Source organism: Microcebus murinus, chromosome 5, assembly GCF_040939455.1.
Source record: "Microcebus murinus isolate Inina chromosome 5, M.murinus_Inina_mat1.0, whole genome shotgun sequence".
NCBI classification, from domain to species: domain Eukaryota; kingdom Metazoa; phylum Chordata; class Mammalia; order Primates; family Cheirogaleidae; genus Microcebus; species Microcebus murinus.
The window spans coordinates 33,033,012-33,045,523 of NC_134108.1; the positions used below are offsets into that span (position 1 = coordinate 33,033,012).

Consider the following 12,512-nt stretch of genomic DNA (forward strand, 5'->3'; position numbering starts at 1 on the left):
GTTAAATACTTAAATAGCTACTTGATATTAAAAACAAAAACCCTTTTCTACACAGTCCAGACCTCGGTGAAAGGAAAGATACTAACCCCTGGTGCACTTATGTGAGAAGTGGAAAGAGGCCGGAGGGTTTCAGAGCAAGCAAAGTCAGAGAAGCAGAGAGTAAATTCAAATATTCGGCAAATGACAAATAAACCAGAAAGGAGACACACCAGCTGTTCACGCTGGTAAGTTACCGAACGTTTATTTTAGTTCAAGTTTTATGTATTACAGGAATAAAGAACAGTAAGTTTTCTGTGGGGCTGGGGGTGTCACTCCTTATTACGAGGAAAAGGAGCAGAGAGTTTTCAGTGCGGCGAGTGTTTCCTCAGGGCGCTCCAAAACTCCCCTCTCTTCCCACGGGGCCCGCTCCGGCGGGACCTCCCCAGGCGGGGGACACGGCCGCGGACGCCGCTCCTGCAGCGCGGGGTTGTCTGCGCCCGTCCTCGGCTGTCCCGCCACCCTGCTTACCCAGCTCCCGCCTCTCAAACTCGGATTTCTGGGACAGGGCGGCGAGCTGCGCCCGTCTCCCTTCCCGCCCGCTCCCCGAGCAGCCGCGGGCGGCGGGCCGCGCGGCGAACAAAGGCGGCGGGAGGCGCGGGCGCGCGGCCGGGGCGGGCGCGCGTGTCCCGGCGGGAGGCGGCGGCGGCGGCGGCGCGCCCGAGCCCGCATTCCTCCGAAGCGCCCGGAGCCCGCGGGGCGACGTCAGCCCCCGGCTCCGCCCCCGTCCCTCCCCGCGCAAAGTAACTCTTGACTAACAGGAGCAGCCTCGGCCGAGCATGGAGAGCTGCCGCCGCGGCCGGCCGGCGACGCGGGCGACGCTTTCGCCCCCGAGGTAGTTTGGCGGCCGCGGAGAAGGAAAAAGTGCCGGCGGGCGGCTGTCGGCTCCCCGCCCTCGCCCGGGGAGGCCCGGCCCGCACCTCCGTCGTGGGTTTCGCGGCGATCGCCCCGGCAGCTCTTTGCAAAGCTGCTTGAAACTTCTCCCAAACTCGGCATGGATACGGCGGCGGCGGCGCTGCCTGCTTTTGTGGCGCTCTTGCTCCTCTCCCCTTGGCCTCTCCTGGGGTCGGCCCAGGGCCAGTTCTCCGCAGGTGAGTGGCCGGGGGCGTCCGGAGCCCAGATGAACGCCGGAGCCCGCGGCTCGAGAGGCGTGGAGCCGGCTCCTCGCCGGGGCCGGGGCAGGGATCTGGGGGAAGCTCTCGCGGCCCGGGGGTCCGGGGCGCGGGGTAGAGGGAGAGCTGTCCCCGGAGTTTGTGCCAGGTGGGTCGCGGGGCACCGGGCTGGGCGCCACTTGGCGCAGGTAACTTTGATCTGCGCGACCCATTGTTCCTCCCCGAAGCTCGCTCGGGGCGCAGGCTGGCACGACTGCGCTGGAGTGTGTAGGGACATTGCTTTTCTTGGGGAACTGGTGGCTTTGGCGTCTAGTGCAGCCTGCCCGGGGCTAGTGGGGAAGAGAGAAAGAAAAAGTAGTTACGACTCCGGGGACGGCTGCTCCTATACTCTGTTGCTTGTGCTGCGGGCTTGTTGCTGCCACTAGTGTTTAAAAAAATCCCCCGGGATCCATTGTCGGAAACGTGCAGATTCGAAGGGACTGACCTCGGCGCGCTTTGCCAGGTGCTTTTTGTCCCGGGAATAACCTACCCTGACTATTGTCTAACTACTTCCCCGTCCCTCCCCGAGTCGCCTTTCTCCTCCCCCAGCTTTGGGTTGCTTCTGGATTTGTCCTGTGGGCTAGGACGGTGTCCGAGGTGTGCTCCGTGTGGGTGTTGGGGGGGGGGGGCTCGCAAGATGTTTGGAAATGTGATTCTGAGGCTCCTCGCCGAGCCGTCCTGGGCGCCGGGTCCGGGCGCCGCGCCGGGGAAGCCTGGCCCGCGCGTGGGAGCCCGCGCCTCGGGCAAAGCCACAGCGAAGCTGGCCCAGCACCTCCCGGAGCCGGCCTGGGGCTGTGATGGGGACTGTAAATGACTCCCTTCCGCCAGGAGGGCCCCAAAGGAGGGATGTGGTGCGGTCTCGCTTCAGCCCTTTGGGTTCAGGCACTCAGAGAAGTCCGTGAACCCCGGCTCTGCCGGTCGGGTCCTCTGTTCCTTTCCAGTTTTGTTACCCTTCTTGTAGGTTGGTTGCTTCTTTCGTTCTCTCCTCTGGGGGCTCTGAAGTTTCACCAGGTGGACACTGGGGAGCGGGCTCCCGGGCGCTCGTCTACCTCCCGCCAGCCCTGACAACTTTTCTGGCCAACCCACCCAGCTCAGCTCGGCCGGCGCGCGCATCTGCTGCCTTGCTTGGTGCAGATGGAGACGCAGAGGTGGCCGAAGGCTGATGGAGAAGACGGGAAAAGCGACAGCCGCGCGCCTGGCTGAGGCCGCAGGACGCAGAGAAAGAACTTACTTTGTACTTGACAGTTACTCTCTTTGTTGTGGCTGCCCTGCTTCCTGGAAATAAACTCAAATTGTTGTTTTCCGGAGAAATCTTTTATTTTCCTTCCTCTTCTCCCTAGCACTCACCCACCCCCTCCCCCTTTGGAACTCTATACAAGGAGTTAATAGATTCAGGTGGCAGCATGTGTCCTATTCCCAGGAAGAGATTATGAAATGGCAGGTGCACAGGAAAAGCCATGCATATAGGTGATGTATGCAGAGGGCAACAGCTCTATGCAATGAATGATCCGATGGTTTAATTTAATTCTCTCTGGAGTAAGCATTACTGCATGCATCTCTGACATATAATGCCCGTTAGTATTGAAACCGTGCTTGATGTAACTCATTATATGCAGGCAAGTTGGAGTGAGTATTGATTTCTGCACAGTGTTTGTCACTGCACGGAGAGCCTACGCTTGAAAAGGCATGTAGTTTGTTAATTGAAAGTTTGAACTCTACCAGTTGCATGATTAAACTCACACGTATTCAAGAGTTGCAACTGTTAATGTCTCAACAGCTGATGGATATATTTTCGGCAATAAAGAAACTTTTCTTTTTCTCCTTTTAGATGTTATTTACCCCTTAATGATTAAGTAAATATTAAATTTGCTCCCGCAGAATGTGCAGATGAGCTTTTCTGATGATAGATATCTCAAATGAACGATTGTGTTTAGATATCCAGTTCTAACTAATTTAACTAAATATGCCTGGCTTTTCTTTAATGACAAAACATAACATTTGACATTATGTTATATTTAATTAATAGAATATGCATTCCAATTAAGTGTAATTCTCACAGGATAGTATCTCAATTTTGCCCTTTATGATTTATATATGTGCCCTAGAAATGAATGTCTTTTATTCTCAGAATTTAAAGTCAGATTGTGGATCTGCCTTTCTCCATAAATTAAAAGTTTGTTTTGTAAATATTTCCTTCCTCTGGTTATCATAAATCATTTGATATTCTACTGTCGTCAAATTCTATGGCAGTCAGATTTGTTGCCAAGACATAGAGTGGATTACATTAGAGATTGGAGGTGTATTCTTTCTTGCTGTTGTTTCTTATGTTTTACTTTAAATTATGAACTTCTATTTCTTTTTAGAAATTTATTCTTTAAAAGTCTAAAACAATATGTTACTTTAATCATGCCCATTAAGGCCAGTTAACTTTCTGCTGTTTTTATGTGGTTCCTAATGTAGTAAGCTTCAGAAAAAAAATTTGAAAGGCTAAGGATTGTTGAGCTTTGAATATGTCATAAACATATTCAGTATGCTTTGTTTAAACCACAGATTTAAGAGTTTTCATTATTGTGACTTTTTTCTTAGCTTTTAGAGTTGAAGTATAAAACTACTGTCCAGTGAGCCTCTTTAAAACCAGAACTTCCTATAAATCTGTTTGTATTTATGTTCTTCCAGTTTAATCTCTCCCTTAAAATGACAGCTGTGTTATATCTAGGGAGACAGAGGCATAAAAGCTCAAAGAAGTACTAGAGTTTATTTCCTGGGTTGTGTAGCTATCATTTCTTGATATCACAATATAACAAAGTTTTCTGTAGGACTTAGATCACTGACAAAACCGGACACAGATGAGGTGACTTGGAATCTCAACTTTCTCATCTGTAAAATGGGGCTAATAATAGCCATCTTGATCTTGCCACATGGTTTTTATGAGGACCAAGTGAAGTCATTTATGTGAACTACACAGTGTAAATTGCAGAGCACTACGCAGCTGTTTGGAGTATAATCATCATATATTAAAGTAGTTGAAGTGGCTTAGTTTCAGCTCTTTCCTTCCTTCACTACTCCAGAATTATCTTCCTAGTGAGTACATACTGTTCAGCATGCATATATGCGTGAGTGTGTGTGTTTTTACCTGGAGACATTCATTTTAATTATTAAACAGCCTAGATTGGTGAGACCATAATTTTATAATTTTATCAGCATAATGAGAGAAATTATACTTAAAAAAAATTTTTTTTTTACTTACCCATTGTAAATCCTCGCTTGAGATAAACCTGTGGAAGAGTTAGTATTAACATTCCTAGCTAGTATTGTAACTATAGAAAAAATGTTTTTAGTTAATTTCTTTAGCTGTTTGTTCAACTGTTGGTTCAGCTTTTCCATCTCAGTGTAGAGAATAATACGCAGCTTTTCAGATGCAGTCTTATCAGTGACCTAGAGAGGGACTATTGTCTCTCTTGTATGATGTGAGCCTGGAAAATCAGCTCAAGATCCTGCTTTGGATATAGTTCCTGGCATGCTGCTCTGTTAACACACATGTACTTGATCCTTTAGGACCTTGGAACTCTTCTAAGCCTTACCACTTTCCTCCTGACTCCTTGTTGTTTCTGTATGTGAAATTAATTTATTTTGTACTTATGACTTACTAGGAAGATACATTGAAGCCAGCTTGTTTTAAGGTTTACCTTTTAGTTTTCTGGTTTTGATTGGCCAGTATCCCTCGCTTCCTCCACTCATTCAAACTACAAACTCTGATCACTAGTAAATGATACGTAACTGGACATTTTCCAGGACTGGTTTTTCTCTCACTGGTCTCCTTATATCAAACTCTGTTGATTTTCCTAGATTGTGAGATGTTGTCTTGTATCTGGCCTACACAGACGGGAAGAGGCAAGTCTGGCTGCTATTTGGACATTGGCATGTGTGCTGCTGACAGCTCTTTGCTTTGTATTCATAAATGTGAATTTGAAAACTAAATCAACCCCTCCGCCATTCTGCCCCTCTCCCACACTCCCACTCCTCTCTAGCAACAACAACCCTCACCCCCCTACACAAAATCACAGCCTTTTTGCTTTCACCAAATATCTTTTGGTGCTGGATGTGTCCTTAAAAATCGGAAATGTGACTCATCCACTGTCCAAAGCTAATTCCAATTTTCCCACCAATCTCAATTTTTTTCTAGCAGTGATGATTTGTTACATGTTTTTATGGCTGTGATTTCATATAGGAAAAGTGTGTTGTTGTGTTCCCTACTAAATATATTTGAAGTGCGGTGGACTAGGTCTAGTCATGGTGGTATTATGGACAATGTGAATCGTGCTAAATATGGATCTGAGCTGCTCCCATTTCCCCTCCTGGCTCCTCATGGAGGGCAGGAAGAGAGATGTTGGAAGATTGAGAGCAGGAAACATCAAGAGAGTTTACAGATTGTTCTTAAAGACAAAACAAAGAACACAGGGATTCTGTGTGTTTGTGTGTTTGTGTGTGTGCCTGTTTGATCTTTTAATTTTCAGAAGAGGGGAATAAAAAGTCCTATTTTTGACTTGTTTATTGGAATTTGCCTTTGCCCAAACACATTCATTTCTTATTCTGTCAATGTAAAAATTTCTCTTTGTGTATTCCTCTCAGACTTCACCCTTTGATCATATGTATCTGGTCTCTGTTCCTTTATCAAATGGTGTTTCTCTTTGCCTAAAAAGGTTGTAATTGCTTTTGAACATGACTTTTTTTTTTTTTAAATCAAAACTCATGCTGTTTGTCAGACTACTGAAAAATAGTACAAGACATATCAATTCATGATATGTCTTAAAATGGTATTTCATAACAAAGTAAGTGAATAAAACATCAATCAGGCTAATTTTTATTTCAATTGAAGCAAAAAGCAAACTTGCGTATGCATGAAATAATCTTTTAATGTCACATGATATTTATTTGTTGTGGTTATCTGTCTCTGAATGAGTCTTTAAGTTCTTTTTTGTACATGGGGATAGAAGATTTGAGTACCGCTTTGCCTGTTATTTTGAGATAAGTTCCATACAACTATGCTTTGGAAAACTTTTTAAAAATATAATATTTGAATGCTTGATATCAATGTGAACTCTGAGGTAGATGGTTTACAAACTTTAAACTCTATCTTAATGCAAATGTGTTTTATGAAAATATTCTTAAACATAATTCTATATAGAAGGTTTTCTAAGTTTCATGAAGATCCCATTGTGAGAAGTATGATTATTTTCCTTTTGTATTCTTGAGGGAATTTTTTTGATTAGTAGGTAATATTTAAATAATAAAAACTGAAGTTATGTAATTTTAAAACTTAGTTTTTGTGAGGTTTTTCATACTGTTGAAGTTCAGGGAAAACATTGGGCCGGGGAATATAAGGATTGTTCACATTGATCCTGTTATGGAATACTGCCATTTTCCTACTTAAGTCTGGTTGAATTTTTTGGCATTCTCCTTTGTGTGTTGATAATCCATAAAAATTACAGAGGCTTATTTTGTCACTATAATTGTTTTAGGAGCAAATGAAGTAGTCCTAAATAGCATAATCCCTGTTTCCACTTGATATGATTGTCAAGCTCTGTTAATAAAAGTGATGAACAGGACAGATCTGGCTGAATCCTCCTATAGGTGTCATTCTAGGAATTGTTTTAATAAGAAGAATTCAGAAATAAAGCCAAGTCATATAGTGCCTAGTTGAGTTATTGGTTGCATTTATTTTGTTGGGAAAGCTGAAAAATGTAAATATATATTCGTATATGTATGAATACACACATGTACAATGATGAGACTTGAATGAGGGCCCGCCAATGATAGGACTTGATTATTCAAAGTTTCAGGTTAGAAGGAAGGTGAACAGTAAGGATATCTAGAGGTGGGATTAAAACTTCATGCTTATATTCTTGGAAAGAGTGGTAAAAATAGGTCATTATTTTCTCTGTTTCAAAGATGGAGAAACTGAAGTAGAATAATAAATGAACTTTATAGTCTATACTGTAGTATACTATGCTATACTTTTAAGGAGAAAATAATAAATCTTCCTCCAGATTGGTGTCTATTTATATAAGCCCTTCCTAATGTGCAGCGTGTTCATTAACCAGCTGCTCATAGACCAGTTCTCAACTCTGTCCAAGGCAGCAGCTGACCAGCCACAGAAATTCCTCTAATCCTTGTTGGGTGGTGGGGTGACCTAGCAGCTGCTTAAGTGGCAGACTAGTAACAGCCCCTTCATGTGATTTGCCTTAGGTCGTTCAGCAAATTCAAGGGTAGAGAGGAAGCCTTTCTAGGGTCCTTACTTCGCAGCCAGGCAGAGTTGATGCCTGATTGCTTCATGGCCATTGGATTCCTCAACTGCAAAGTGTGCTAGGGTTTTGCTGGCTTGGATTGTGGTTCATGGACCAGTAGTGTCAGCATCACCAAGGAACTTGTGATGATCAGTGATCATCTGTTAGAGCCACCCCAGACCTACTGAATCAGAATCTGCATTTTAATAAAATCCCCCAGTGATTGGCTTGACCATTTAATTTTGAGAAACACTGCTTGAGGACAAAGAAAGCTCAGCTTAAAAAGATTGCCACGTGTATGTACTTTACTGTAGAATTGTAAGAGTATTGTGAAAGGATTAATTATAATATGAAACATACTTCCCTGGATTTATATTTCTGATCAATATTTACTTGATTATAAATGAACATCCCAGACACATCAAAACAACAACACCATACGTGTTTTTTGAGAGAATACTCAGACAATTTTGAAATAAAAATTGTCTTAAGAGAATAAAAAAGGCTAAATAGTTTTGGTTATGAATGTTTTACATAAGAACATTTAAAGATAACATACTATTTAAGGAACCAAACATGCCATATCCAAATCATTTTTACTTAGCATAATGTTATGTTGGTGTAGATAATACTATTCCCGCTGATATTACTAGCAACAGTCTCTTGCTTTATAATTCTCTTTTTCATCTAAGTATAATTTAAGATCTTTGCATAAGGAGATCATTTATAGGACAGTCAAATTTAATGAATGAGAGTTAGTAGGTAGAATGCATTAAATATAACTGGTGTTCTTTTTATTATCTTTTGTGCTCATATTTAAGAACAGAGATTCTTGTCAGTTTTCTCAAGAGAAAAATTATGATGTAATAGACAGTGTACACTATTCATGTCAAAACACAATTTTACTTGCATTTTATAGCTTGCCTTAGCATTCTTTTAGAAAATGAATTTTCCCTGAAGACCTAATTGCCTTCTTATTAATGAGCCTGTAAGTGTTTTTTGTTATCCATTTACTATTCTAAATGTGTCTACTTGTGCTAGCTATTTCAACAGTGATGTCTCTGATTAAATCACAACTGCTGTATTTGTTTTTGCCATTCACTAGTGATTCAGAAAATACTGGCATAATGACATGGTTATGGCAGAGACTAATGAACAACAAGAAGTAAAAATTAATGTTAACCCATAATAGTTGGTTGTATTGTGATATCAGAAGCTGAAGTTCAGGGCTAATAGCAGCATTCTGTACATTTTTAAAACTCTAAAATTAAAGTCTGCTTAACTTGCATTGTCAGAAATATAAAAAAATTAATGTGTTGGATTAATAAGTAAACTACAAACAATATGATTTCCATATTTATCTAATTTAGATACTGGCATTTAAAGAAAGAGGTTTAATGGGAGCCTCTTCACTGTTACAGAACGAGTGATGGAGAAGGAAACTCAGAGGGTACTTTCATACATCTTCAATAGCTTTAGAGTTTGAATGTTTTGACTTATTACTTTTTCTAATTTTACTCTGAATTCTAGAACTTGTCTTTTTTACTAGGTCTACTTTTATTCTTAGGAGCAATAATTAAGTTCATTTATTCCCTCACTTGTTGGAAAAGAGAGTTTTCCTAAAGCAGTTGCAAAAACAACATTGGGAGCTGCCGTTTTCTGAGAGCCCGTCACCTGCCAGCCACTATGATCAATCTTTTACATCAGGGGTCCTCAAACTCTACGGCCCGCGGGCCACATGTGGCCCGCTGAGGACATTTATTCGGCCTGCTCAGTGTTTTTGCTGCTGCTGCCTGTCCTGCTTAGCAGCTGACTCATCCCGGGCCCACAGTGCGCATGTGTGGAATGTTCACCCCGCAGTCTCCAACAGCCCTCCAATGGTCTGAGGGACAGTGGACTAGCCCCCTGTTTAAAAAGTTTGAGGACCCCTGTTTTACATAATTTTAAATCCTCATAGTAATCCCTGAAGATTGGAATCATCTCCATTTCACAATGAGGCCTAGAGAAGTTAGTAATACTTGTCCCAAGTGGTTGCATGAGGAACTGGTAGGGCCAAGAAACATAATTGAATGTATACATGTGTAGTGATTAGACATTTTTTTGGTTGCATGTGGGCAGAAAATGCAACCCAGGTTGGTTGCAACAAAAGAATTTATTGTCTGTCCAAACTTACAATTCAGGTGAAGCTTGATTTAGAAGGTTGTATAATTGTATTGGGACATGATCTGTCTCTGCCTGCTCAGCTGAGCTCTGGGATACTCCAGGAGCTTCCTAACCTTCTACAGAGGCAAGATGGCTGTGGCAGCTCCTACTCAACAAGATCCCAGGTTCAAATCCCTTAGGGAAATGTGAATTTACCTCCTGGTTGTACCTGAAAGAACTCTGAGGTTTACTGTGATTGAAGGGTAGATCATGTATCCAGTCATTGAATCAAAGGCTCTGACTGAGGGGAAGTTAGTGTGCTCATGGGTTTAGTCCAGGGTTCTGGGTTCAGCCCTAGATTCCCACCCAGTTTATGTGGGCTGATGGGGGAGCTGTGAGTCCTCAAACCATCAGTTGTCAACAGATAGGGGAACTGGTTTTGGAAAGGTGAGAAAACTACAGTGTGGTTGCTTGAGGCGGAATTTAAATAAGGCATGAATAATAAAAGAAAGAATGGGGAACAATTGTGTGTGTGTACTTAGAATTCTTCAGGTGGGGAGAAAGGAGGTGGAGGGGAGAAAGGAGGTGGTGGGGAATGGCAGTTGGATGACAGGTGGTTCTCTATTCTGAACCACTAGGTGGTCTCAAAGGTGGAAAGGGTGGAGTGGAAAGAGGCAATTTGTGGCTGGCAGGTTTGTGTGCATTACAGATCAGTTCTTCGTAACTTAGGGAGTATTTATTTATTGCTTTTCCCTGTAAGCCCTGCTTTAAAGCATGAATATTACTATTTTCATTATTTTATTCTCTTTGCCTCAGTATTGAATGAATCTAACATTAAAAATTTGCAGAACTTTAAGTGCTAGAAAAGACCTTAGAAATGAATGACCCCTTCATTTGACAAAACTTGCCTAAAGTTGTACATCTTGAGCTCAAATTCAAGATTTTAATGTATAGGTCAGTGTTGTTTCAACATGTATATCATTTGGCTTAATGGCAATTTACATTGATAATGATTAAAATTATTTTAAGACTCTTTAATTCTTTTGGTTTGTGTTCTGAATTGCTGAAACAATGTTATCCAATACAGGCCTGATGTAATGATTGGCTTTGCTTAGAATAATAATCCAGATATAGGGTAAAAATAATGTGTGTGAATGAAAGAGACCACCTTAGATAACTGCTTGGTTTTCAGGTATCCTGACAGGATTTATTTATATATGCATGTATAGGTGTTTGCATGTCTGCATTTGTTTATTTTTAATAGAAAAGCAAAGGATAAACTGATCTATGATAAATGATACTAATTGACACAGAGAAATACAGCTAACTCTTTACTTTTTGGAAATGAATTTTGAAAAACAAGTGGTAAAGATGCATTTGTTTATAATTTTGATATTTTAACCTCTGCTGCCTAACTTTATAGTGCATATCTGAGCAACACAGGCTATTAGAAAGAGTTGCTATAAGAAACATTTTGGGGTACTGAATAATGAATGAAATGTAGAAAAGTAGCAGCTGTTTGCCTACTTTCCCTCATAATGAGACATTTACCTGGGTTGTCTTAGACGCGTGTCTTTGCTAGTGGCATAAAGTTGGATTTGACTGAGGACCATGGCTGTGCCAGGATAGACCCTAGGCACATCTCTGGTCCACAGTGGTCCTTCTGTGATCAGAACAGCTGGACTGGCACATAGGGGTGAAGACAGTCGTCTTTCAAGGTTTATTCCTCTGTCACTGGAGCCTTGTTTTCATATACCTTTGTCTGTTATCTTAAAGGACTTATTAAATTGTCATTTTCTTCTTTGTGTATTGGCTGCTTTCTATATGACTCTTTTCCTCTGTTATTTATATCCTTATCAGTTGTGATAACTGTCAGTCCTGAATGATGAAGTTTGTAATAATTTGCCCTAACAGCCTGGCTGGTTGGAGCAGATTGCTATTAGTGTTGACTTATTATTGCCCCTGTATCTAAACTCACTTTTAAACTCTCGGGGAATATATGAGGTGAAGGGGCTGGCAGTGGCCTGTTTCAGAGAGCAGAAGGCTTTGGAGATCTATGAAGGAGGATGTTTTAATGCACGGAGCACTGGGCTTGCCATAGGAGGACCTGTGTTCCATTCTCTGTCACTTTCTGAGATTTGGGGGGCGTTTCCTTTCTGCATGATCCTTCATTTCTTTATCACCAAAATGGGAATATTACCATGAAGAATGATTTTAATGTCTTATCTAGTTACTGAACCAGGCACTTTTAAAAGTAAAATGTATAATATTTATGAAAGTACTTTTATAATTGTTAACTACCATAAACATATGTTATTTTTGTGGGAATATAAACTCTGACAATTAAGAGATTATTGTTAACTGGGTGCTGTGATTCACGCCTGTAATCCTAGCACTCTAGGAGGCCAAAGCAGGAGGATTGCATGAGGCCAGGAGTTTGAGACCAGCCTGAGCAAGAGCGAGACCCCATCTCTACAAAAAAGAAAGAAAGAAAAAGACGAGATTATTGTTGAAGGCACAAAAAGTGTAGAAGCTAAAGAATGGAAATGAGAATGATAGATGCCTTATCTATTTGCATATCTAAATTATACATTGCCTATTTAAATTTGGATAAAGTGGTATAATAAGAGTTAGTATGGTTCTTATGAACAATGAGTAATTGTATAGGCCTTCCAAATTCATTTTCACATATCTGTATTTCCTATACACACACACACACACACACACTTCAATGCTACCAATTAGTACAGTATCCATGAGGGATACATACCAAGGTGCCCAGGGGATGCCTGGAACCTTAGATACCCTGTATATACTATACTACGTTTTTTTGATTTAATAATGGAGGTGGTTACTAAGTAACTAATGTAACTGACTGGATAGCTTATATAGTGTGGAC

General features: G+C 41.7%; 1 protein-coding gene across 9 annotated transcripts in view; it reads left to right on the forward strand.

Annotated features, from left to right (window-relative positions):
* Positions 1-758: 758 nt before the first annotated feature.
* Positions 759-12,512, forward strand: part of PTPRK (protein tyrosine phosphatase receptor type K) — a 514,888-nt gene continuing 503,134 nt past the window's right edge. For 7 of the 9 annotated variants that reach the window (XM_076002976.1, XM_012736560.3, XM_076002977.1 and 4 more), the window contains exon 1: positions 760-1,127. In XM_076002976.1, coding sequence (XP_075859091.1) covers positions 1,031-1,127 — 97 coding nt within the window. In that variant the 5' untranslated portion in view covers positions 760-1,030. Of the gene's footprint in view, positions 1,128-12,512 lie in introns of all 9 variants that reach the window. The other 2 variants (XM_012736558.3, XM_076002975.1) reach the window with 1 other exon arrangement.